Raw genomic sequence first — 24,897 nt, 5'->3', positions numbered from 1 at the left:
GATGGATACAAATAAATCAAATATACCTCCATAACACCCCGCCACTCTCGGCTCATACCTCCCCAGCAACAAGGCACATCACCCGCCACAATACCTGACTCGCTGCTTTATCAGTCACAACAGCACAGCCAGCCTGCTCCCTCTAGCTCACTTCAATGCCACTCTCCTGGTGCTTTCTCTCAGTGCTCACCCTGCGCCTGGCTGTGTTTTAGGAGGGCCCTCGCATCTTCAAGGCTTGGTGCAGTCAAAGTGTTGCCTGACGTCCCACTGACCCAGCCCACCTTTGAGTATCAGTCCAAGGCCTTCTTTTTTCGGCTGAAACCCCCCAAAGGATTTTTATCCCTTTATCCAAGCATGAGATCAGAATTCCAGATCAGGATTAGGGTCAGTGTCTGGATCAGTTGTCAGATATCAGATATCTATTGAAGCATATCTCTCCATCTCTCGTTAACCTCTCTTGCTTTGCTGGTCCACCAAAAGACGTTTTATCTTGTGTGCTCCTTCTGTTCTCTCCTGGAGATGAGTGACACATCAGAGATAGCCGTCAACTAAGCCTATCCTTTATGCCCTGTGAAAGTAAGTTACAAGCATGTAGCCCTTTCGCACTTTATTTGTTGTCGTTGAAAATCATACTTAATGTCATGCTCAACGTCAGATGGGAGCTATGTGCCTTTTTTAATTTAACTCAGTCAGTGACGTGCCTCTCAGGAACAGAAGAAACTTAAACATCAAAGCGAGACAAGAATTCTTCCAGTCAAATGGTTGGTTGTTGTTGGAATTGCTCCAGGAAATGGTTGATGAATGCATTGGCAGCGTGCCCTTCAAGCCGGGATTGTGTTTGGTTGGTGAGTTTTGAAAGCTTCCCACACTGCTGTCATTATACAACACTGGACTCCAGACAGCAGGGCATGATGTAGGCAAGGCAGTGATGATACAATTAAACTGTCTATCTCTGTAGCATCCATAAGAACTCATTTACAGGCCAGTCTGACTTATGATAAACTGCAAAGAGGAGGATCAGAGTTTTTTTGTTGGGTGGTGGGGGGGGGGGGGGGGGGGGGCGTTCTGCTTCGCTGTCATCTGAGCCAAAAATGCTGTCACTCATTGTGCACGAATCAGTATTCGCTGTGTTTGCTAATTTGTCCTGCAGGTGGTGGTGGAGAGCTGGTGTTCTCATAGACAGGCACTCAAATAAAGTTAGAGACTGTGTGTGTGTGTGTGTGTGTGTGTGTGTGTGTGTGTGTGTGTGTGTGTGTGTGTGTGTGTGTGTGTGTGTGTCTGTGGATATGTTATGGCTGGACTGTTCACCTGATTACACACCAGCATTATGAGAACTTAGTTGGTATATGCGGACCATGCTGAGGTCCTCATAAAACAAAGAGTGTAAACTCCGTTATAAGTGTCTAAATAACATACAATCTCTTTTTCGTGGAAAGTCCTTTTTTACCAGCAGCCCTGATTTCTGATCCTCATAAAACAAAGAGTGTAAACGCCTTATAAGTGTCTAAATAACATACATTCTCTTAAGTCCACCTTTACCAGTTGACCTGATTTCTGTGTATCCCTGTGTATAGAACAGCGCCTGCTATCGGCTTGACCATGCTGGTGCAGTTTCATACACATTTTGATACACAAGTTAAATTTCGCGGGCTGGTTTTACGTCGAGGTACGTCGGAGTGACGTAGGGACGTCACGTCCTGGTTTTCCCGCGAGGGAGGGACGTCGGAGCGATGTAACGTTACGGACATCAAGTCCAAGGAGCCCTTTAATCACAGACAGGCATGGAAGAGACGCATGGACTCATGGAGGATTAGACACCACCACCAGGTAAGCATTTTTATTTGTATGTATAAAACGGAGCTCGCAACAGGTGAGACTGGAGGAGATGAGACAGTGTGAGGTGAGATATGATGGCATGCTTTGTGATTTTTAAGGGCAGTTGAGTCATGTGGTGTGCTAGCTAGCATTAGCGAACAAGCTAACATTAGCTGACAGACGATGTAGCGAACATTAGCTGACACACGATGTGGCTCAACACTGGCCTTAACAATGACAACGCACGAGCTAGCGAACGAGCGCAAACTAGCGTGTTAGCGAGCTAGCGAGCGAGTGTTTTATTATAAAGTCTAATGGCAGAGGGCATGAATGTTTTTCTGAATCTGTCCTTGTGGCAGCGGAGCTGCATGAGTCTGTTGGAGAAAGTGCTCCGCTGTCCCTGCAGGAGCTGGTGGAGAGGGTGGTCCGGGTTATCCAATATGATAATAGTGCGATAGTGCGTTTACTCTGTGCCTGCAGAGAGGACAGTTAATCTTAGATGGTCTAATGATATTCTTAAAAAGTGAAGCAGTGTCAATTACAAATATGAATGGAGCAGTTATGCATTTTCTTCATATTTTTTAAGATAAAATAATCCTTTATTCGTCCCTCAGTGGGGAAATTACAGGATTACAGCAGCATTGCTCACAAGTAAATAAAATAAAAGATACAAATCAATTAATATAATAAACTAAACAGTAAAACAGTAATAAAATAAGACGGTAAAGAAGAGTATTAAATATACCAGTATATACAGAATATACAGACGGATCAGGTAAATACTTAAACATATTGGATATTGCACGGATTAGATAAGATATTGCACCAGGTGAATGAATTAAAGTGTTCGTGTTCAGTGTTCGTGTTCAGTGTGTTAGTGGTCCACCGAGAGCAGTTTGTTGTGCAGCCTGACAGCAGCGGGGAGACTGAAGGAGCTGTGCAGAGCTGCGAGAGTGTCCTGCATGGGGTGGGAGGCGTGGCTCATCAGGGATGAGAGCTTCGCCATCATCCTCCTGTCTCCCACCACCTCCACAGTATCCAGTGGACACCCCAGCACGCTGCTGGCCTTCCTCACCTTTATCCCAGTATATTACTGGTTTAAATGGCTATACAATGTTTTCTGAACATGCATGTTCTACAAATAAAGATGATAATCCTGACAACCATCTTCTTTGGTAATTTCAGCAAAAAATATGCAACGGCGAAGACGTATAAATCCAAAGGATGATGCAAAATTCTACACTGACACTGGAGCGGACAAAGTGGGACTTGATGTCAAATACATCAATGCCTTCAAAGGTAAGTTGAATGTTCTGATTTTGTAATCATGATTTAAGTATGAATAAACTTGACGGATATTTTTCTGTGTATGAAATAGGTCGCGGCATCTTCACCTGTACTCCATTTGAAAAGGGAGAATTTCTCTTAGAATATAGAGGTGAACTGATAAGCAAGCAAGAATGTGAGCGGAGACAGAGAATCTACCACAACAGCCTTAAGGTTTTCATGTTTGAGTTCCATTTTAATGGCAAACTATGGTGGTGCGTATTATGTCAATGCTTAGTCCAATCAAAATTAAATGACACATTGCCTTTATTTTATATATTTACTGTTGTGAAACTAATATTCACTTGTATTTTTGTAGTGTTGATGCAGCAAAAGAGGATGGGTCGCTTGGAAGGCTTGTAAACGACGATAATCGAAACCCTAATGGCAAGATGAAGTACGTAACCATCAAAGGGAAGCCCCATCTGTGTTTGTTTGCAGCACGAGACATCAGTCAAGGAGAGGAGATCACCTATAATTATGGTGACTCAGACTGGCCGTGGAGATGCAAGGTAGTCCAAATTTTACTTTAACACAACTCGTGCATTCTTCTTGTGACTGTGCGTCTTGAGGCTCATACGTGACGTCATTCGTTGCGATCCTAAAGCTGCGTTCACACCAAACGTGACGCGAACGCACCTTGAGAACATTCCTCAGACCGACATCTTCCACAACACTAACCTGCAGTTTGTATCCACTTCTCTGTAGCATTTGTTAGCTTGTCTTGCTTTAGTTTATCTATACTTTTCCCATATAAGAACTATGAAGGCAAAAACAGTCATAACTTTCACATAATGTTACACAAGAAGCACCCAGTCTTCAATAAATATAGATATGATAAGACCTTTTTTTCAGGGTCTTGATAAGGGAATGCCTCTGGAAATGTTTGGTGGCCAAAACATAGTTTTAGCAACAGTAGGATTGTTTCTCTCATTAAAACTCCAAATAGTGTCTGTAATGGTACATTACAGTTTCTCTCTGTTCATTGTCCTCCTTTTTTGCCTGCTACAGATGATAACTGAGAGTGAGCTGATTGAGACTGCTGAGAGTGAAGCGACTGACAAGATTGAGACCTCTGAGGATGGCCTGACTCAAACATGTCCACAACTTGATCCCCTCCACAGGGTTGAAAAGGTAAACTTAAGTTTAATTACATTATTTATGAAAAAACATGAAATCATGTTTCATTAGTGTGTGTGTGTGTGTGTAGTCTCCTCTCATGGTTTATAGAGACGGGTGGTATATGAGGACATGAGATATTGTCTAAATATACCAATATGTTGGGTGTGTGTGTGTAGTCTCCTCTCATGGTTTATAGAGACGGGTGGTATATGAGGACATGAGATATTGTCTAAATATACCAATATGATGGTTGTGTGTGTATGCAGCTGCCTGACTGTCGTATGTTTTATTGGGACAGCCATCTCATTAAATGCTTGTCCAAGTGTAAGTCAGTATTGTTTGTGTGTGTGTCAAGCACTTTGTTTTTTAAGAATATTTGCACAACCTGCATGTGATATGTATATCTGTTTAACTAATCAATCACAGCTAATATAAGAACTATGAAGGCAAAAACAGTCATAACTTCCACATAATGTTACACAAGAAGCACCCAGTCTTCAACAAATATAGATATGATAAGACCTTTTTTTCAGGGTCTTGATAAGGAAATGCCTCTGGAAATGTTTGGTGTCCATAACATAGTTTTAGCAACAGTAGGATTGTTTCTCTCATTAAAACTCCAAATAGTGTCTGTAATGGTACATTACAGTTTCTCTCTGTTCATTGTCCTCCTTTTTTGCCTGCTACAGATGATAACTGAGAGTGAGCTGATTGAGACTGCTGAGAGTGAAGCGACTGACAAGATTGAGACCTCTGAGGATGGCCTGACTCAAACATGTCCACAACTTGATCCCCTCCACAGGGTTGAAAAGGTAAACTTAAGTTTAATTACATTATTTATGAAAAAACATGAAATCATGTTTCATTAGTGTGTGTGTGTGTAGTCTCCTCTCATGGTTTATAGAGACGGGTGGTATATGAGGACATGAGATATTGTCTAAATATACCAATATGTTGGGTGGGTGTGTGTGTGTGTGTGTGTGTGTAGTCTCCTCTCATGGTTTATAGAGACGGGTGGTATATGAGGACATGAGATATTGTCTAAATATACCAATATGATGGTTGTGTGTGTGTGCAGCTGCCTGACTGTCGTATGTTTTATTGGGACAGCCATCTCATTAAATGCTTGTCCAAGTGTAAGTCAGTATTGTTTGTGTGTGTGTCAAGCACTTTGTTTTTTAAGAATATTTGCACAACCTGCATGTAATATGTATGTCTGTTTAACTAATCAATCACAGCTAATATAAGAACTATGAAGGCAAAAACAGTCATAACTTCCACATAATGTTACACAAGAAGCACCCAGTCTTCAACAAATATAGATATACCTTTTTTGCAGGGTCTTGATAAGGGAATGCCTCTGACAATGTTTGGGGTTTTAATGAGAGAAACAATCCTACTGTTGCTAAAACTATGTTTTGAACACCAAATAGTGTCTGTAATGGTACATTACAGTTTCTCTCTGTTCATTGTCCTCCTTTTTTGCCTGCTACAGATGATAACTGAGAGTGAGCTGATTGAGACTGCTGAGAGTGAAGCGACTGACAAGATTGAGACCTCCGAGGATGGCCTGACTCAAACATGTCCACAACTTGATCCCCTCCACAGGGTTGAAAAGGTAAACTTAAGTTTGATTACATTATTTATGAAAAAACATGAAATCATGTTTCATTAGTGTGTGTGTGTGTGTGTAGTCTCCTCTCATGGTTTATAGAGACGGGTGGTATATGAGGACATGAGATATTGTCTAAATATACCAATATGATGGTTGTGTGTGTATGCAGCTGCCTGACTGTCGTATGTTTTATTGGGACAGCCATCTCATTAAATGCTTGTCCAAGTGTAAGTCAGTATTGTTTGTGTGTGTGTCAAGCACTTTGTTTTTTAAGAATATTTGCACAACCTGCATGTGATATGTATATCTGTTTAACTAATCAATCACAGCTAATATAAGAACTATGAAGGCAAAAACAGTCATAACTTCCACATAATGTTACACAAGAAGCACCCAGTCTTCAATAAATATAGATATGATAAGACCTTTTTTTCAGGGTCTTGATAAGGAAATGCCTCTGGAAATGTTTGGTGTCCATAACATAGTTTTAGCAACAGTAGGATTGTTTCTCTCATTAAAACTCCAAATAGTGTCTGTAATGGTACATTACAGTTTCTCTCTGTTCATTGTCCTCCTTTTTTGCCTGCTACAGATGATAACTGAGAGTGAGCTGATTGAGACTGCTGAGAGTGAAGCGACTGACAAGATTGAGACCTCTGAGGATGGCCTGACTCAAACATGTCCACAACTTGATCCCCTCCACAGGGTTGAAAAGGTAAACTTAAGTTTAATTACATTATTTATGAAAAACATGAAATCATGTTTCATTAGTGTGTGTAAGTGCAGTTGCCTCATATGGTGTATATGGAACAATTACAGTTCCTAAAAGAAAATTCTGATTCAGAAGGTCAATTGGAAAATGTAGTCAACTTAGTAGATGTCAATGTAAAACTGTCAGAAATAAATTATACTTAATTTTAACAGTGTCAAAATCATCGCCTGGTGTGCGCAACAATATCCTCCTTGGACAAGTGTGTTCATTGTGTGGGACCTGTATCCTCCTACAAGTGGATTGGCTATGAATGCAGAGGTGAGATATTTATTGAATTGGTACAGAGTTTGTCTTAGGGTATTGGGTCGGTATATTTGCTGTTCTAATGTACAAACCATTCAACAATGAAACACTGATGACAAATAATCCTTGGTTCACAACATAGGCTAATATATCAACTAGTTCTCAAAATTGTAGGATGTGTAAACATGTGTTATGATGAAGTTGAAGTAGTTAAGAGTGTGGGATATCATTCAGATTACTTAAAGGTGTTTTATTTTGCTTCATTGGCACTGACAAGATTTGTTATGTTTTAATGCTAGAGGTTTTTCTCCAATGCACCTGTTATTACACTTACAAGTGCAAACATGGGCATCAATTATCTCTTTAAAAGGGAGACTTTTTGAATAAACATGTGGTATTGAAACTTTGTACTGTATATTCAAAATGTCTTACAGGTTGTTCAGGAGTCTGGCATAAATCCTGCCTCAGAAGAATTAAAAATGATAACTTCCAATACTCATCACAGGTGAGTTGGACACAGAAAACAGAGCACATATGGTTTGCTGAACTCTTAACTGTCTGTAGCTGTCCATCATCATGTGAAATCCTTTGTTTTCTTACCAGTTTCTGGATCAAATATCAGATGATGATAAGTGCATGTCCGATGAGGAATACATACCAGACTCAGAAACAGAAGATGATGATTCAGATGCAAGCATCCCCATTATGCCTAGTCAGTTGAAAGCCGAACAGATTCAAGTAAAACCAGTACTACCTGATGTTGGAACATCTTATGGGTCAGACACGAGCGTCCCAGTTGTGTCCACTTCAGTAAAAGGTTTCCCACCTCTTGAAGATCACATGGTTGCCAATGCTGCTGAAACATCTGATTCATTGAATCCTACCAAAGACTCAACAAAGGAAAAGTGTGAAGTTGCGCTTCACGAACAACAAGTACCACATCTGACTATGACCAAAAAGAATTACTGTTATGTTTGTGGTAAGCCACAAAGCAAAATTTCCCGCCATTTGAAAACACACAAGACACATGCTGAAATTGTAAAAGCATTTTCCCTCCCTGAGCACTCAAAAGATCGCAAGATATTAGTAGAAAAGATGAGGAATAAGGGAAATTTTAGACACAACACTAAAGTTTTACAAGATGGAACAGGACCACTGAAAGTGAAAAGAAAACCAAAGGCTAAAGCACTGGCTGGAAAGTTTATTCACTGTATGTACTGTCAAGGCATGTACATTCGTAAGGAACTTTGGAGACATGCCCGCAGATGTCCCTTTAAGCCAGAAAACAAAGATGAAGAACCTGGGAGAACCAAAGTACTGGCTTTGGCTGAAGCTCAAGAATCTGCACTCTGTCAGCAGATCTCAAGTGGAGTGTGGAGGATCCTTAGTGTCATGAAACAGGATGCGGTTGCCTCAGTTGTGCGAAATGACCTCACCATTATTAATTTAGCTCAGTCACTCTATAACAAACATGGACAAGATCCTACCAAGTATGAGTACATACGACAAAAGCTCCGTGAAGTGGGGCGTTTGTTGCTATGTCTGCGCGAAGACTTCTCTGTACATAACCTAGAGGAGGCTGTTAAACCTGCTAACTTCCAGAGGGTTGTGCAAGCTGTAAAGAAAGTTTCAGGTTTTGATGAAGAAAAACACTCATACGCAAGACCAAGCCTCGCGCTGAAATTGGGACATGCACTTCAGAAAATCGGTGACATTGTTCATTGTAGGGGCCTCATGGCAGAAGATGAAGAACTGATCAAGTCCACTGACATGTTCAAGAAGCTGTACACCACCAAGTGGTCTGAGATGGTGTCTCACAGTGCCCTGAACACACTGAGTGACGCAAAATATAACAAGCCATCAACATTACCCTTCACTGAAGATGTTCAGAGCCTTCATCGGCACCTCGAGAAGTCTGCAGAAACTGCCTTTTGCAACTTGAAGGAGAAGACCAGTACTCAGAACTATGCTCAACTTGCAAAGAGTACACTTACACAAATCATTGTGTTCAATCGAAGACGTGCTGGGGAGGTTTCAAAAATGCGCCTCAAAAGTTTCCATGAAAGAGACGATACAAAGCTTCATGAAGATGTTGCCATGGGGTTGTCGAAGACTGAACAGAGACTGTGCAACTATTTCAGCCGAATCGAAATCATGGGAAAAAGGGGCAGAAAGGTTGCAGTTCTGCTCACACCAAGCATGATGGATGCTCTGTCACTCCTTACCAGTAAAAGAACAGATTGTGGTGTTTGTGCCACAAATGTCTTCCTGTTTGCGATACCCAACTCGATGAGCCACTACAGGGGACAGGACTGTTTGCGTGTTTATGCAAGCGAGTGTGGAGCAAAGCACCCCGAGTACCTCAGGTCGACACAGCTCAGGAAACACGTCGCCACACTCTCACAAGTCCTTAATTTGAAAAACAATGAACTTGATCAGGTTGCAGATTTCATGGGTCACGACATCCGTGTTCACCGGGATTTCTACAGATTATCAGTTCCCACAACACAACTGGCCAAGATTTCCAAACTGCTTTTATCGATGGAGAAAGGGAATCTTTCCAGCATGCAGGGAAAATCACTGGATGAGCTTGAAGTGGACGGTTTGTAAAGAAATTAACACTTACAACACACCTGATACTGTTTTAAATTTTATATATGCTGCCATATAATAAGCAAAAATATTTCCAACTTTGATTTGTTTTTATGTGCAGCTTTTCATGCGAGAACTACTAATACTATTTTCCAGATGAAATTGCATTCAGCGGCACTGAAGACGAGGACAGTGGGAGCGAATCCGATAACTGTGGCACAGCAGGCAGAGCATCAGAGTTTGGAACTAGCGAGCCTGTAGATGCTACATCTGACTCTACAATCACAGAGCAGGTCCATGACTTTGAAGATTCAGGTAGGTTCCCTCACTTTATACTTGTCGCTGTTCACCAAATGTTCTTTAAATTCAATTTGAAACTAAAGTATTGTGAAATTGTGTGTTTAGCAGGAACAGTGTCGTCCACAGTAACTGAGACCGCCCCTCTCTCTGAAGGTAAGCCAAGTTTGATGGTAGAGCACCTTTTAAAGTAGTTACATTAGACACAAAAAGGCATTGATGCAAGGTATAGAAGAAAGAAAAGGCAAAATGAGAAGACATATGATTTAAAAAGAGTGAGGAGCGCCCAAGTAGTTCACGCTAAAGTTCACTTTCAAGAAAAATGCAAAATAAATATTTTAAAAAGTGGTATGAATATATATATCTCTATCTATCTATATCCCTTAATTCATTGAAGATGGGATTGAAGATTGTGGTAAATATAACTAATACCAGATCTGTTAAAAAATGTATCATTATTTATAAACTAAAACATAACATGACCGTAGTGAATTTCATTCTACCCGTTTCAGGCACACATACGAATGAGTCTACTACACTCATTGGACCCATTTAAATGTTTCACCCTGATTTTCACTGTGACCAGAGACTCCTGGTCTGGTAAGAAAATTGCAGGCTTGACTAATCCTATTTAAAATATGTTGTAGTCCATACATATTTATACAGTAACCGACTGACTCACTTTTTATTGTTTTGTCTCGACTCTTGGAAATAGCTTTCAGCGGGTTTTAATAATAGTTTTAAGGTTTATCAGAAGCCATAACATTCACAATGGCTAATAATACTTTATGGAAGGATTTTGAGAAGGAAGTTATCACGGCAACAAACCATTATCATTCATGTACAAAACACATTAATCTCATCCAAGGAGACCGATGCATTTTACCAAATTCCGCTGCTTTCGATCTGCAGTCTCAGGACAGACACAAACCGTTAGGTACAAAACGTTGTAGTAAATAGCTATTAGTACCAGAAATGCTGGCACTTATTTTGCTGGATGAAGTGGCATTGCTTTTCCCCTCTGTGCTAGCACCGACACTAAATCAACACAGCTTGCCTTTTTCCAGAGCAGACCATAGTCTGAAGATTATGACTAATATTTTCAAGGTCAATATTGAACTTTCAGGCCCAATTCCCACTGTTAATCCAATGTGGATGTTAATTCAATAATTTTTTAAACTGTGAATTGGATCTTAATTAAAGTTCCAGTGTTGATTGTTCATTTATTTCTTGTTCTATGCCAAATATATGTAAAACAATATCAATATCCAGGTAACTTTCATCAAAATCCCCATAAAGTCCCTTTCTTTTCTCAGCAAAACAGTTTCAAATGTTTGAAGTCTTCAAAATGTATCCGATCAAACAAAACTTTGAGCCACGAAGTAGCCACACCAGTGATATCACCTTTTTGTTGATCTTGGTAACAATGTGGAGACAGACAACAAGAGATGTGCATTTGAATATCGGTGGGAAGAAAATGTACTTCCGCCGGTCTGCGTTGTCAGTGGCTCAGCAGAGAGCTCTAGGTACCGGTCATCTGCATGTACTGGCTACGGTGTAGTGATACTGTGCTGTTTCAAAATCTGCAAGGTTTCCCTTCCATCTCTCTACCAACTGGTGAGGTGTGTAAAGCCAACAGTCCTCTGTAGCTCCATATCATGCTAAACTCTAAGCCTGCCCACTCTTTAGCTGTCCAATCAAATGTGAAGAATTTGATCCCACTTGTTACTGTACACAGCTCAAATATTCTGTTTCATTGGAGATTGCGTCACAGTATAGAAGGTAAATACGCTTCACTGAGACTTTTAACTCAACATTGTTTTTTTTCTTTAATTTCCAATCTAGTGTGTTAGAGTACAGAACCAAAACAACAGAAATGGTTTCCCTCATGCACTGTAATGAGTTATCTATTGAAATATAAAAAGGTTCAGCCACTTTAAAATGTTAAAGATGTTATCACAGTAATTTGTTGTAAGTTTTACTGCTTAACATATTCCTAAGTGTCCGTACTTGATTGCTTCATTTTGCCAATACATTTTGTTTTCTGTTTGTGTGATCGTCTTGTCTACTTTGTATATCTTCCAGGAAAAGATGCTGGGTCCAGAAGAGGGACAAAGAAAGCGTGGTCCAAGGCTGAGGTTGCAGCAGTAATGCGGCACTTCAAAAATCACATTCGTAAAGGTCACCTGGCCTCCAAGAACGAATGCAGTCACTGCAAGTTGGTGGAAGGACCAGTCTTGGAACAAAGAACTGTGCAAAATGTCAGAGACTTCGTTCGGAATCGGGGAACAGCTGAAAAAAGACAGTCACAGAAGCTGTAAACAAATATCCTTTTTTGTTATTTTGTTTTTTTTGGCAGGAAAGTTAATGTTCATGTGTTCTCTCTCGTTCTCTCTTTCTTTCTCGCTCTCTTTCTTTCTCGCTCTCTGTCTCTGTCGCTTTCTCTGTCTCTCTCTCTTTCTTTCTCTCTCGCTCTGTCTCTCTCCCTCGCTCTCTGTGTCTCTGTCGCTCTCTCTGTCTCTCTCGCTCTCTCTGTCTCTCTCGCTCGCTCTCTCTCTGTCTCTCTGTCTCGCTCTCGCTCTCTCTCGCTCTGTCTCGCTCGCTCTCTCTCTCTCTGTCTGTGTCTCTCTCTGTCTGTGTCTCTCTCTCTGTCTGTGTCTCTCTCTCTTTTTCTCTCTCTGTCGCTGTCTCTTTTTCTCTCTCTGTCGCTGTCTCTCTTTCTCTCTCTGTCGCTGTCTCTCTCTCTCTGTCTCTGTCGCTCTCTCTTGTTCTCTTCGGTTTGTCAAGAGTTGTTTACAAAAAAATTAAGTCTGTGGCCTGAGTTTGAACTTAATAAACTTGACTGAATGATAAAGCGCCCCACCTCTTGTTTTTTTTCATGTTAAATGAAAGCCAGATATTGAAGCCAGGTTCAGGCACTCGCTGATTCTCTCTAGATAGATAGATAGATCTATCTATACACATACTGTCTCACTCTGGAGGTGGCCAACTTGCATGCCTCCAATTTGGTCATCTATTAAGATTAGTTTTGATATTAAATTAACTGTTCCAGTAATGCTGTGTCCTGTCAGGTGTGTGTATTTATGTTAATGAGGAGGGCGGGCTTATTGTCCCTTTAAAGACCCAACAGTGTTTTTTTGGTCCTCATAAGTCACACTTTTGTCAAAAATAGAAATGTCTGCCTATACCACAATAGAATTAGGTTGCTGTGTATTGAAGTTGTTTTGGTTGTATCTGAAATCTAAAGTGAGCTGAATTTTTTTCAGATTTTTTGAAGTGTTTTAACCGAACTGCCAAAGCTGTGGGACCTCAGGAAAGGGTAGTCCATCCAAACCACAACCGGGCCTGTATGGCGAAAAAGTCCGCCTATTACATATCCACCAGTATGTGTGTGTGTGTGTGTGTGTGTGTGTGTGTGTGTGTGTGTGTGTGTGTGTGTGTGTGTGTGTGTGACCTCCCATTCCCCTCTGCTGCACACACCTTGTCAGCAGGTTGGGCCTTATCTCTCTCCGACTGAAGTGAGCCATTGAGCTCACACTTGACCTTGTCATTATCTTGTAACTGGCTTTGTTTCCACTCTCCTTTCTCCCTTTTGTGGGTTTCCTGACTTTCCTTTTCCGCACTATTTGAACAAAGATAAGAACAGAGTCTATTTGCCCCCCTATCAAGCAGACACACACACACACACACTCACTCACTCACAACGCCCTCTCTTCTCTCTTTCTCTCTGCCTTGTTTATGAAAGAAACCTTGTGTTTATTACAAAGAGAGGCCCTGACAATGACCTTCCATGGCGGTTTGAGGTGTAGTCAACACCACTGAGTCTTCTTTCTCTCATTTACAATATAGAGGAAGGATCACGCTTTTTTTCATCCTGAGTACAAAGCATATATATGGATGCTCTTCCTGGTAAACATTTATAAAGTCTACATACGATGAACTTACTTGTTTGATCAAAATAAAGGCAGGAAGAGGAACACATAGGCCTTTAATCTCACCATTTATGTGCAGCATTATGCCCAAATAAAGAGCTAAAAGTTATTCGAAGAGAACCGTGTAGCAGGCGAGAGGGTGATAGACATTCACAGGTATGACTGACTAATATGTCCGAAAAAACTACTCCTCAAGGAATAGTTGTTGGCAAATGTGCTTTCTTTTCAAGATGAGAACACTGATTCCACTCTTGTGTCTGTCCATCCATGACACAACAGCCAGGGGACAGTTAGCTTAGCTTATCATGAAGGCAGGGGGGAAACAGCTAGCCTGGCTCTGGCAGAAGGTACACGGCTAAGAAATCATCCTGCACATTACCCCTGTGGAAATCACAAATTGTTGCTTTTACTCACTTTTATCACGTGTTAAACAAACAAGATTAAACATAAATCATTAGTGAGCTTTAGCATTAGCTCATCTCTAGCCTGGCTGTGTGAGAAGGTAGAGGCTAGCTGTTTGCTCCGTGTTGAGCTAACTGGCTGCTAGTTCCAAATTTACATTGAAAAACAATTGTGAGAGTGGTATCAATCTCGTCATCGTACTTTTGGGAAGAAAGCTAATAAGCCAATTTCCCAAAATGTAAAACTATTACTTTCAAAGATGATGGTAGGCTATTACTGGAACAGGAATGCTCTGAAACTGACCTTAACTGATAGCTGCTCAGTAATTATGAAAACAAGACTCGTAGGCTATAGTCAGTGGTGTATAAAGTACTCAAAAGCCATACTTGAGTAAAAGTAAAGATACCTTACTGGAAAACTACTCCAGTAAAAGTAAAAAGTCACATATTAGAATACTACTTGAGTAAAAGTCTTAAAGTATCTGATATCTATTGTACTTAAGTACAAAAGTACTTAAAGTGGTCGACTGTAAGGCCCGAAACTCCCGCAGAGTCTGAATCCAGCTGGATATCAAAGCTTTATGCTGAAATGAAGCTCCAAGTAGCATTAAAGCGCTCTTAGAATGTTCCACCAGTGCAGTTTCTGTACCTTTTGAGCAGCGTACAATGTCTTTTTCTTGACATTGTTTGAGATCAGAAAAGTGTGGTGTTGTATTTATTTCATTATATTAAAATGTGTTCATTTGAAATCTGGTGATTCACTATGAATTTATGGTTTTCAGGCCTTTCAAACCAAGTCTGACAACATTTTTACTTCCATATTCTGTAGGCATGGGTGAGAGTAACTGTGCCTGGAACAGGAGATCGCTGCTGCACAGAGACGCCATATTAGCAGCAGCAGCCATTTATAAAGGTGAGTGGATCGGCTGCTGCACTTCCCCGTTAACTTCACAGTTCAGAACAGTGTGAGATCCGAAGGTTTGGAAGGCTTCGGCACCTTGTTTTCTTTCTTTGCTGGGTCACACGATACCTGTTTTCTGTGGTGGTAGAAGTACACAGGTCTTTTCTTTAAGTAAAGGTAATAATACCACAGTCTAACAATACTCCTATAATAGTGCTGCATTTTAAAAACTTACAAATATATGAACATTTACGTACTGAAAGTAAAAGTACTCATCGTGCACTTGACACTTTAATAATATACTTGTTTTAATATACTCTTATTTGTTTATTTTCCATATTTTTATACTTTATTGTAACTTTCATTGTTTCTATTTTTAAATCATGTCTTGTATTTTGCAATGTAACTATTGTTTGTTATGCACCATCCACCAGGTCAAATTCCTTGTATGTGCAACATACTTTGGCAGAAAATGGTTCTGATTTTGATGCGGAATGGTCACTTATCAATTTAGCGATGCAGTTCTGGTTAGCCTCTAACCAGTACAAAGATTAGCTTAGCACGAAGACTGGAAGCAGGGGGAACTACTAGCCTAGCTCTATCAAAAGTGTTGCTTCCTTATAATTGTCTGTTTGTTTGAAAATGTTTTAGAGATGTACGGTAACGAGGACGGGTCGATCCCGGCCACCTTCGAGATCCTCTACATGATTGGCTGGAAGCCTCATGAGTCTCAGGTGAGACGGGTGTTCAGTTTTGGTTTCGCTGGTTTCGGTACGCTGCTTCTCTTTACTGTATGTATAACAACTGGTTTAATCGTTTACATATATTTTTTGTCTTTCTCAGGCCAAACCAGCAAAGAGAGGCTCAGCCAGCGTGTCGTTTGGGGATTTGTCAAAGATCAGCCAGCTAACCAACACAAACAAGTCATAGAACCACCTGAGCCAATAAACAGTTGACATACTGCAGATTGTAAATAATATATTTTATTGAAACAACTGTTTTGTTGCCGAATTAAAAGTCTAGGTAGGAGATGTGTTGTTATAATATTCTCTGGAATAAAATGAGCAATGAAGAAAAAAATGCACCATGAGAACGTTATTCCCTGGAACAGGAAGTTCACTTTTAGAAATCCACAGCAAATGAGATCATTTAAAAACAAACATTGTAATATGTACAATATAAATATATATCTAAGAATTTACATTGTCTGTGTGTCTGTCTATCCATCTGTATCTATGACAAGCAACAACAAAAGATACGTTGCCATCAATGTTCCCTCTAATTTTTCATGTGTCTGGGCATACACACAAGCTCCCTGAGCACACTGAGGACCACTGTGAGCAACATCAGATGTGCACGCTGTGGCCACACACCAGTATCACACCTGTTCAAAACCTTGGATCATAGCAAGTTACATGGCTTATTAAAATAATCAAATTACAGCAGCAATTTTCACTAGTTTACTTTTAATATAAGTGATTTGACAAACTTTAAAGGAAAAAGACAAAAATCTTGTTGTTCATGAGATGTGTAGTATGTTTTATGTGAGAGTCCTGCTTGGCCATGGGAAGAGTCTTGCTTTGGCCTGTGTGAGGTCCTGTTGTGGCCTGTGTGAGGGTCCTGTTCTGGAAGAAATGATACATATACACCTTTCAGACATAACATTTTGTTCACATTAAAACATTCACATTTTGCACAATGACGTGTGCTGTAGCTTGTGATACAGTGTAAATTCCTGTAACTCTGTAAAATATGTAATTACTCAGTTTTTTATTATCATTTATACTACCCATAAATTATCTAGTAGTAACATAATTTAATGATTAATATCCATAAGTAAAAAATCTTAATAAATGTCACTAGAATATGCACAAATCTGACTTAAATTTTACCTTATTTTTCACGTCTGTCCTTCTCACTTCTCCAATGGTTGTACACTTTGTCCAGGTTGATGGCTTCGTCTGCTTCGCTGCATGTTTTGCAGAGTAGACCCTTCTCACTCGAAAAAGAAAAAATCTCACCCAGTTTCACCGCTTGTTCTTCTATTTGAACATACTCCGACAGCCATTCCATCTTAAAAGAACCACATTTCTTTTTTCCAATGGCTTGGTGAGTGGATGTGTCGCTGCCCGTTCGTTTCGCCATGATAAGGGGTTAGCATTTGCGTCTCGTAACTCCGCCGCACTGTTGTTAGCTAGCTAACCTGCACGGCGCGAATGGGCAGGGCAATAGTGTCAATGCTATGATTGGCTGCGTAGCGTAAGTGAACCGAATCGTATCATTGGCTGGACACCTGTCACTCACTGAGTTACGTTGCAAAATAGTACAGAAAACAAAATTATTATTATTATTATTATTATTGGTTTAATTGATTAGATAAGATTAGGACTAATATTAGATATTAATTAATACGTTTATGTTGAATTTTATTTTATGCGCTGCATAGATTGCGCGATTGCCCAAGCGCGCAGCTTAGAGGTTGCCATGACAGCACGTCCTGTTAGCTCTTTAGTCGAGGACCGTTAACTACTCTTTATTTTTGCTCCCAACATTTGAGAACGTGTTACGATATTTGACGATGGTGAGTAAATTATTTTCATATCATCGTTATGTGTCGTGAACAGTTAACACGTGGCAGCTTCAGCCAGATGCCAGCTTCTCATGGAGACCAGCTAAGCTAAGCTAGGTTCAGCTAACGTTAACGTCAGCTGAACGTACCTTTCAGTTAACGTTAACTGAAAGGGTTTTTTTTAAATCGTGTAGCTACATGGTGATGTGTTTTTCTCTCCAGCCACCCAAGACTAAAAGCAAAAAGGCCATGATGGGGAAGTCGGTGGTGGACGGCCTTTCAACGGATGAGGTTCAGGTCAGAGCTCTAGGGCGACGCTAACACCGCTAACATTAGCATCACAAGGCTATGAAACTGTTTAAGTAGCTAACGCTAGCTGGAGGGCTAACCGTGTGTGTGTGTGTGTGTGTGTGTGTGTGTGTGTGTGTGTGTGTGTGTGTGTGTGTGTGTGTGTGTGTGTGTATGTATGCCCCCAGTGGTGGAAGAAGTTTTCAGAACCTTTAACTTAAGTAAGAGACATTTATCTCAGTTTAACAATTTCTTTAAAACAACAGCGTTCAAAACTGTTCAGCCGTTGATATACCAATGAAAAGACGCTCACGAAATGGTGACTTTGTGGTCCAGTGACGGTCACTTACAGGTCCCGAGAGTCAGCTGTAATCAGTGACGAGGAAGTATTCAGATCCTTCAGTCAAAGTAGGGCTGGGCGATAAATCGATTTAATCGATTAATTCGAATGTGTGCTTTAAGGCGATGTGTTTTATTGAAAATCGAGAAAATCGCCCCCACCCCTTTTTCCCGTAGTAGAGTGCGCGCGCATTGTTTACAAACTAAAACAATGGCGGCCAGCAGCTTCACTGCTGCCGCCGCCACCTCACAAAAACAACCCAGCATTTTGGAGACATTCACCAACTGTACTCCGCATGAGAAGAAGAGTGCCCGGTGGAAAGCCATCACGGATGCAGTCGCGATGTATATCGCAAAAGATATGGTGCCCATATACACCGTGGAAAAGCCGGGGTTTATTCACCGTCTCAAAGCTTTGGACCCCAGGTACGTGCTACCAAGCCGTAAACATTTTTCTGACGTTGCCTTGCCTCGGCTGTACAATAGTACACGCCAAAGGATCTCTGCGGAGCTGGAGGGGATGTCATTCTACTCCGCAACAACTGACCTGTGGTCCAGCAGGTTGACCCAGACACCGATCCACTTGACTGGTGGAAGCGTCACCAACTTAACTTTCCAAGGCTAAGTACTTTAGCAAAGAAATACCTCTCTGTGCCAGCTACAAGTGCCCCCTCTGAGAGGCTTTTCAGTGTGTGGGGGGGGGCATTGTTACATGCCACCGTGCATGCCTGAAGCCAGAGGTAGTAGACAGGCTTGTCTTCCTGGCAAAAAATATTTAGAAAAAACATGCACTACTGTTTAATACTGTTGGTTATGTTGTGAATGCACTTGATTTTGTTTACATGCACTTATTTACTGTGCAAAATATGTTATGTTGATGTTAGATCAGATGTTGCACTTTTGAAAATGTGAATGTTAAAGGGTCATATACATTTTATTTCATGCTGTGTTTGTATCAGTGTATTCAGTTAGAAAAGCTTACTGTAAAAAGTTACATTTGCACAGTTGTTTACAATGGAAGGCTACTATTTAATGCCATTTAATGTTATGTTTAATTTAATTTTATATTTAAATGATTCAGGCAAACAAAAGAGTGACCAAATACTTTTTGTATACTACAGGCACCTTTCTACAATGTTCAGGTTTTGTTTGCACTTTATTTTTATCAACCTACTTGGGAAAATCATCACAAAATAAAAGAAAAAATTGTTTTCAACAGCTTCTGTCATCTGCAAAAAATTTTGGGGGAAAAAAATCGATTTAAATCGTGAATCGGATTTTTTGTAAAAAAATCGGAGATTTTTTTTTTAGGCCATATCGCCCAGCCCTAAGTCAAAGTACTAATACCACACTGTGTACTCCTGCATTCCAAACCTTACCTAAGTAAAAGTATGTAAGCGTTATCAGCACAGTGTACGTAAAGTTATTAACTGTCACAAATGTCTTCTGCGACCTTCCAGCTGGAGGAGCACATCGTCCGCCTCCGAGAGGAGCTGGACAGAGAGCTGGAGGAGAGGAGCAACTTCCAGCTGGAGAGGGACAAGATCCAGGCCTTCTGGGAAATCTCCAAGAGGAGGCTGGAGGAGCAGAAGGCCCAGCTGAGGAGCAGACAAGTGGAGAGAGAGGAGGCAGAGGAGCGCCACCGAGTGGAGATTACTGTGGGCTGCTCACACACACACGCGCACACACGCACACACACACACACTTTCTGTAAAATAAATATCACGACATGATCGAACCGATTGAATAGAGTATGTTGAATCTGACCTCTAATCACCTCCTTTTGATGGCTGGTGTCCAGGTGTACAAGCAGAAGCTGAGGCACGTCCTGTCTGAACACCACGGCACCATCTCCGGGCTGAAGGTGGACGCCGTCGCTTCGACCATGCTGGTCCAGAACCAGCACACACAGTCGGAGCTCGGGCTTCAGAGGGACCTGCACGACCTGCAGGCTGACTTCAGGGAGAAGAAACTCCACAACGAAAACAGCAACAAGAAGCTGAAGCTGGTGAGCTGGCTTCATTTTTACATTTTAGTTCTTGCATTTGTCTCTAGTATTCTCTTCACCGCAGACCTGTCGCCTTGTGATTCTCCACAGAAGCACCAGGTGGAGTTAATGGAGCTGGCAAAGAACCGTGATAAAATAATCCTAGGTGAATATACCCAATCTCTTGAGTTTAATTCAGAAACTCCCGTCAGAACCTGGAATTAACATTTTCCCTCCTGTTGCTTTTCAAATAGACATGGTGATGAAATATCACGAGAAAATGCAGTCGATGACCGAAGCGGAGGCTAAAAAGCGGCAGGCCGAGGTCGCCGGCACCGAGAACAGAATTAAAAGCCGCGTTAAGACTCTGATAAAGGAGCACGACAGAGCGATCAGACATGCTGACGATAACTACTCTGCTGTGCAAAATAAACTGCTGGTCCAGAACAAGCTGAAGGTACGAGATGCTACAGAAAGAAAAGCAAACTGAACAGAGGAGCAAAAACACAGAGACCACGACTGGAATTGTATCACATTCATCAGAGAATTTGTTTAGTTACTAATCAAGACTCATAAACTAACGTTTACATGTCGTGAAGATGTTCTGAAAACTTGCATATAGTTCTGTTTAGGTGACTTGTTTCATGTGTTCGTCTGTCGTTTGTTAGGATGAACTTGCGAAGGAGACGAAGCTGCAGATGCAGCTGGACAAAAAGCTTTCAGCGGCGGAGCAGGAGAAGAAACGTCTGAGCGAGGCTCTGCAGGAAGCCCAGCAGAAGCTTCCCGAGTTACAAAAACAGCACGACTACAAGCAGGACGAGACCAAGATCGTGGTGCGTTCACTGCACAACCGTTCAAAAAGCACCAATACATCTGGAACATCACTATCTTACCTGAGTTACAAATAGTGCATTCGTGATCATTACTACCCGAGCTTAAAGGCAAAAAGAAACTACATACAAGTCTATTTTAATACATTTGTCCATCTTTCACATTGTTACATTTCTTTAGAACAGGGATTCACACTTTCGTCAGTTTGTTTGCTTTGTTCTGATTCAGGGATTAATATGATACAATGTTGCAGTTGCCCCTTTGTTTGGTTTGTGTTCACACTGCAACATTTAACAGCGGACTAAATATTGTAAACAAACGCCACGCGCGAGCAAACTGTTCTCTCATTGGTCCGATTTCTATGCGCTATAAATAGGCTCTGTTGCTTCTTTTCTTTTTTTAAGGTGTGGGGGATTGGGGGTGCGTGAACCCGGTCGGGATGTAGAAGGGGGTGCGCGGCCTAAAACGTTTGGGAACCGCTGCTTTAGAACATAATACCCCTAAAATCATACAAATGTTCCCTTTAAATTGCTGATAATGTGTCCGACAGGCTCGAATGAAGGTCCTTAAAAAGGAGCTGAGGGACCTGTCGATGGAGCACGAGATCCTGCTGCAGGCGTTCGCGAAGGTAAACTATTACATTGCACGTTTCACCGTTATTCAGCTCGGCGGGGATTCATATTATTGCTTTCGTCAGGTTCAGCTGTTGCAGAAACAGAAACAGGGGGTCATTCCGGACATCCAGCAGAAGAGCGGACTGAAGCAGCTGCTGCTGGAGAGGAAGTTGGCAGCTCTGACCAAAACTGTGGAGAAGAAGGAGGCACAGCTCTAGTTCATCTAATGTAGCAAATAATTGAATAACTAATAAATAATTGAATAACACTGATCTGAATCCTGTTATTTTACTGTGTCGGGTTTGACATGAATGGTTTGCAGTTCAACCATATTACGAATAAATAGATAAATAGAATAAAAGGAATTCTGACATACCGCTAGTGGTATCTATGCAGATAGTTTTTATTTAGTCTGAAAGACTTTTGTCATTTTTGGCAACTACTTTCGAAGAAAGAAACAGTCCCCAGAAACAGAAACAGGGGGTCATCCTGGACATCCAGCAGAAGAGCGGACTGAAGCAGCTGCTGCTGGAGAGGAAGTTGGCAGCTCTGACCAAAACTGTGGAGAAGAAGGAGGCACAGCTCTAGTTCATGTTACTTTACTGTGCACATAATATATATATATAATAGAGACTTTTGTCCTGATAAGCTTAACTTCAAGGGTATCCAGAGGGAAATGTACACTTTGAAGAGTACAAATAATTACAGGCAAAAATATCACATCTAATGTAGCAAATAATTGTAGTAGTCTAGTAATTGATATACCAAGCAGAGGATTTTTGCGAGAATTGTTCTGACATGAAATAAATGAAGGAAAACTGCGATGCTGTTTAGGAGCTCATTCTCACTGTAACCGAGGGATGCAAGTTCCGTTTGGAATTACAATAGGCATATGCTTTCCATAAAGCAAGCCTCAATATATCTGTCCATCAAAAGGTTCACTGACAGCATGAGGAGAGATGTTGCTCGCCTTTGATTCTAATGCTAAGAGCATAATTTATGTAAGATGTTTGAATGGCTTTTTGAGTAAGAATAGATAAAAGGAAGTTTCTTGCTTGAAGAGCCAAAAAAGTGCCTGCAAAGCACTGTTTTTAAAACTCCTGGGGCAGCAAGAGGGTTGATGAACAGGCCGGGTGCAAATGGTGATTAGCTCAAGCCATTTATTGCACTAACAAAACAGTGTGCCAATCACAGCCATCCCTTGAGTTTTCCTCTCTTTTCTGCAAATATGAAAGACCTTGTCCCGACAGTGACTTCAAAGGTGGCAGCGGCAGGCCCCATACCAGGCCACGCCGTCTCCCTGAGCCCTTCCCCTCCACACATCAAACCCCAGCTGACAAAATCAGCTCTAGGTGGCATAATGAGACGCATCACTCCTTTCAACTATGTGTGAAGTGTGACATTCTCTGTCTTCTTGAGCCTTGTGTTGACATTACGGCCTGTGTGTGAGGAGTTGACCGGACAGTCCAGACAGCCCCCGCTCCTTGGACACTAGCCACTGAGGGCAGAATCAAAGCCCTGCCTGTTCCTTAGGTCAACAGTCATGGCCGTGTACACAAACAGACACACACACACACATCTGACTCCAAGGGTGAGAAGAGCAGTTTTGGTGCAGTCCTCCCCATCGTATCTTCCTCAAGATTGTTTTTTGTGTGCCCAGAGGAAGGACTGCAGACCAAAACATCAACTGATAACTCAATTTTCATGAATCTTTCTTGGGAGGCGGTGCCGGTCAACTGTAAAGCTGTTTTAAGGATCTCTGTTTCACGCACATGTGCACCCTATCAGACAGGAGATACTGGGAGGCATGCTCCTGCCTTGTGACTGCCTCTCTGGTATTTTTGCGTTGATGAAGGCCATTATCAGTGGATTAACAGAAACTAAGATGGTGGGGGCTCACAGTGTTGGAACATACTGCCCTAATTCTCCCTCGCCTGTATGCCATGTATTAGCCTTGTCCACTGACCAGCAGATAAGATGCCTTGGAGAGATGGAAGCGATGCAACCACGCGCTGCACCTCTCATATGACCATGATGCCAGAGCCAAAAGTTAAAGGCAAGTTCAGTAAGCTGTGCAAAGCTGATCCATGCTCCAATCCACAGACAGCTTTTTACAAAAAACCTGGGCTCAGAAATCCTCCAGAGGCGCATAAAGTAACATTCAACATGTCACAACACAGCCAACATAAAAAAAACAGAGACTGGTTTCTGCTCCCTGGACACACACACACAGACACACACACACAACAGCTGCATTCATATTCACCCCCCATTCATCCCGATTCATGGCATAATACAATTGGACAGGTGGATTGATAATCTAATATGGCTTAGTTGTTTTTATCATATTCCTCTCACTTTTCATACAGTTTACTTGGAGCCCGAGGGTGTGAGCCATCCTGTTTTCTATGGCCGCCGAATTACCTCAGAGTGCGCAGTGCCTAGCTCGCTGCCAGTGAGGGAGGCGAGTATTGTTTTCATGACAGAGATCAATGGGTGGGTGAATGTGCTTTAATTCTGCAGGAGCTCCTCTCCCAGGCTAATAAATGCAAGCCTCCCTGCTGACTGGGCTGTCGTGCTGAGCCCAGCGGGGGTCAGCCTTTTTGTGTTCCTGTGCCCAAATTATGGAACCATCAATACGATCCCTGGAACCAGTCAATAGAAGCCTGCTTTGTGGCCGAGGGGAGACCAACTTCAAGGCTGATCAACAAAAAAAAAAGGAAAGGAAAAAAAGGAGCTCTGACACATTTAAATAAGATAAGGATCAGAATGCACAAATATATTATACATAGACAATTTCAGAATCACTTGTGCAACAGATATTGGGTGTATTGGGTGTGTCTCGTCAAAGGGATGCATCCAGCCAAACCTGTTTGTTTTACTTTGTTAATAATTATGTACATGTTGCTAATTATTTTGCAGCGGGAGGCAGCGGTTCATGGAGTCTATAATTGTACTTTGAACATGAAGCCACTTTAAAATCACATATGTTGTGTTTTGAAACTCTGTGAGGGGATAAAGTATGCCATTATTGCAGATATTATCAAAAAGATAGACTTGAATAAATGTTGACTTTCAGAATTATCTTAATTTTGTAGGCAGAATTATTGAAATCCATATTCGAACGGGTTGGCTTTTGAGGATCCCTGAAACACCATTTTCAACAAAATACTACATTTCTGTAGCCTGAGCCAGAGGTTGTGACACACTTTCTTTTGACAACACGGCTATGAAAACTGTTGTCATGCATGAG

General features: G+C 41.4%; 2 protein-coding genes across 2 annotated transcripts; both read left to right on the top strand.

The window, feature by feature from the left end:
• Nucleotides 1-1,407: 1,407 nt before the first annotated feature.
• On the top strand, nucleotides 1,408-12,596 carry LOC306779013 (uncharacterized protein). Its single transcript, XM_079270754.1, has 13 exons — nucleotides 1,408-1,827; nucleotides 3,001-3,114; nucleotides 3,194-3,356; nucleotides 3,461-3,653; nucleotides 4,153-4,275; nucleotides 4,953-5,075; nucleotides 6,471-6,593; nucleotides 6,803-6,908; nucleotides 7,328-7,398; nucleotides 7,497-9,495; nucleotides 9,642-9,800; nucleotides 9,891-9,938; nucleotides 11,868-12,596. The coding sequence occupies exons 2-13, from the start codon at nucleotides 3,009-3,011 to the stop codon at nucleotides 12,101-12,103; spliced, it is 3,450 nt and encodes a 1,149-aa protein (XP_079126880.1). The 5' UTR covers nucleotides 1,408-1,827; nucleotides 3,001-3,008; the 3' UTR covers nucleotides 12,104-12,596.
• A 2,350-nt stretch (nucleotides 12,597-14,946) lies between these two features.
• On the top strand, nucleotides 14,947-21,862 carry LOC306779012 (dynein regulatory complex subunit 4-like; the record flags this gene model as incomplete). Its single annotated transcript, XM_079270753.1, has 10 exons — nucleotides 14,947-15,028; nucleotides 15,668-15,787; nucleotides 18,514-18,638; nucleotides 19,673-19,870; nucleotides 20,014-20,220; nucleotides 20,311-20,365; nucleotides 20,454-20,656; nucleotides 20,868-21,032; nucleotides 21,581-21,658; nucleotides 21,728-21,862. 10 exons carry the CDS (start codon nucleotides 14,947-14,949, stop codon nucleotides 21,860-21,862), a joined length of 1,368 nt encoding a protein of 455 aa, XP_079126879.1.
• Nucleotides 21,863-24,897: the final 3,035 nt, after the last annotated feature.

This window comes from Melanostigma gelatinosum (assembly GCF_949748355.1).
Source record: "Melanostigma gelatinosum genome assembly, chromosome: 6".
Lineage (NCBI taxonomy): Eukaryota > Metazoa > Chordata > Actinopteri > Perciformes > Zoarcidae > Melanostigma > Melanostigma gelatinosum.
The sequence above is the reverse complement of the archived record's forward strand: the minus strand, read 5'-3'. Positions and strand labels throughout refer to the sequence as shown.

Bases quoted from the DNA above. Each gene is read 5' to 3' on its own strand.
- LOC306779013 (XM_079270754.1), top strand. From the start codon at position 3,009: ATGCAACGGCGAAGACGTATAAATCCAAAGGATGATGCAAAATTCTAC. The intron at 7,399-7,496 runs GTGAGTTGGACA...TTTTCTTACCAG, and splicing joins ACTTCCAATACTCATCACAG to TTTCTGGATCAAATATCAGA. The intron at 9,939-11,867 runs GTAAGCCAAGTT...TATATCTTCCAG, and splicing joins GACCGCCCCTCTCTCTGAAG to GAAAAGATGCTGGGTCCAGA.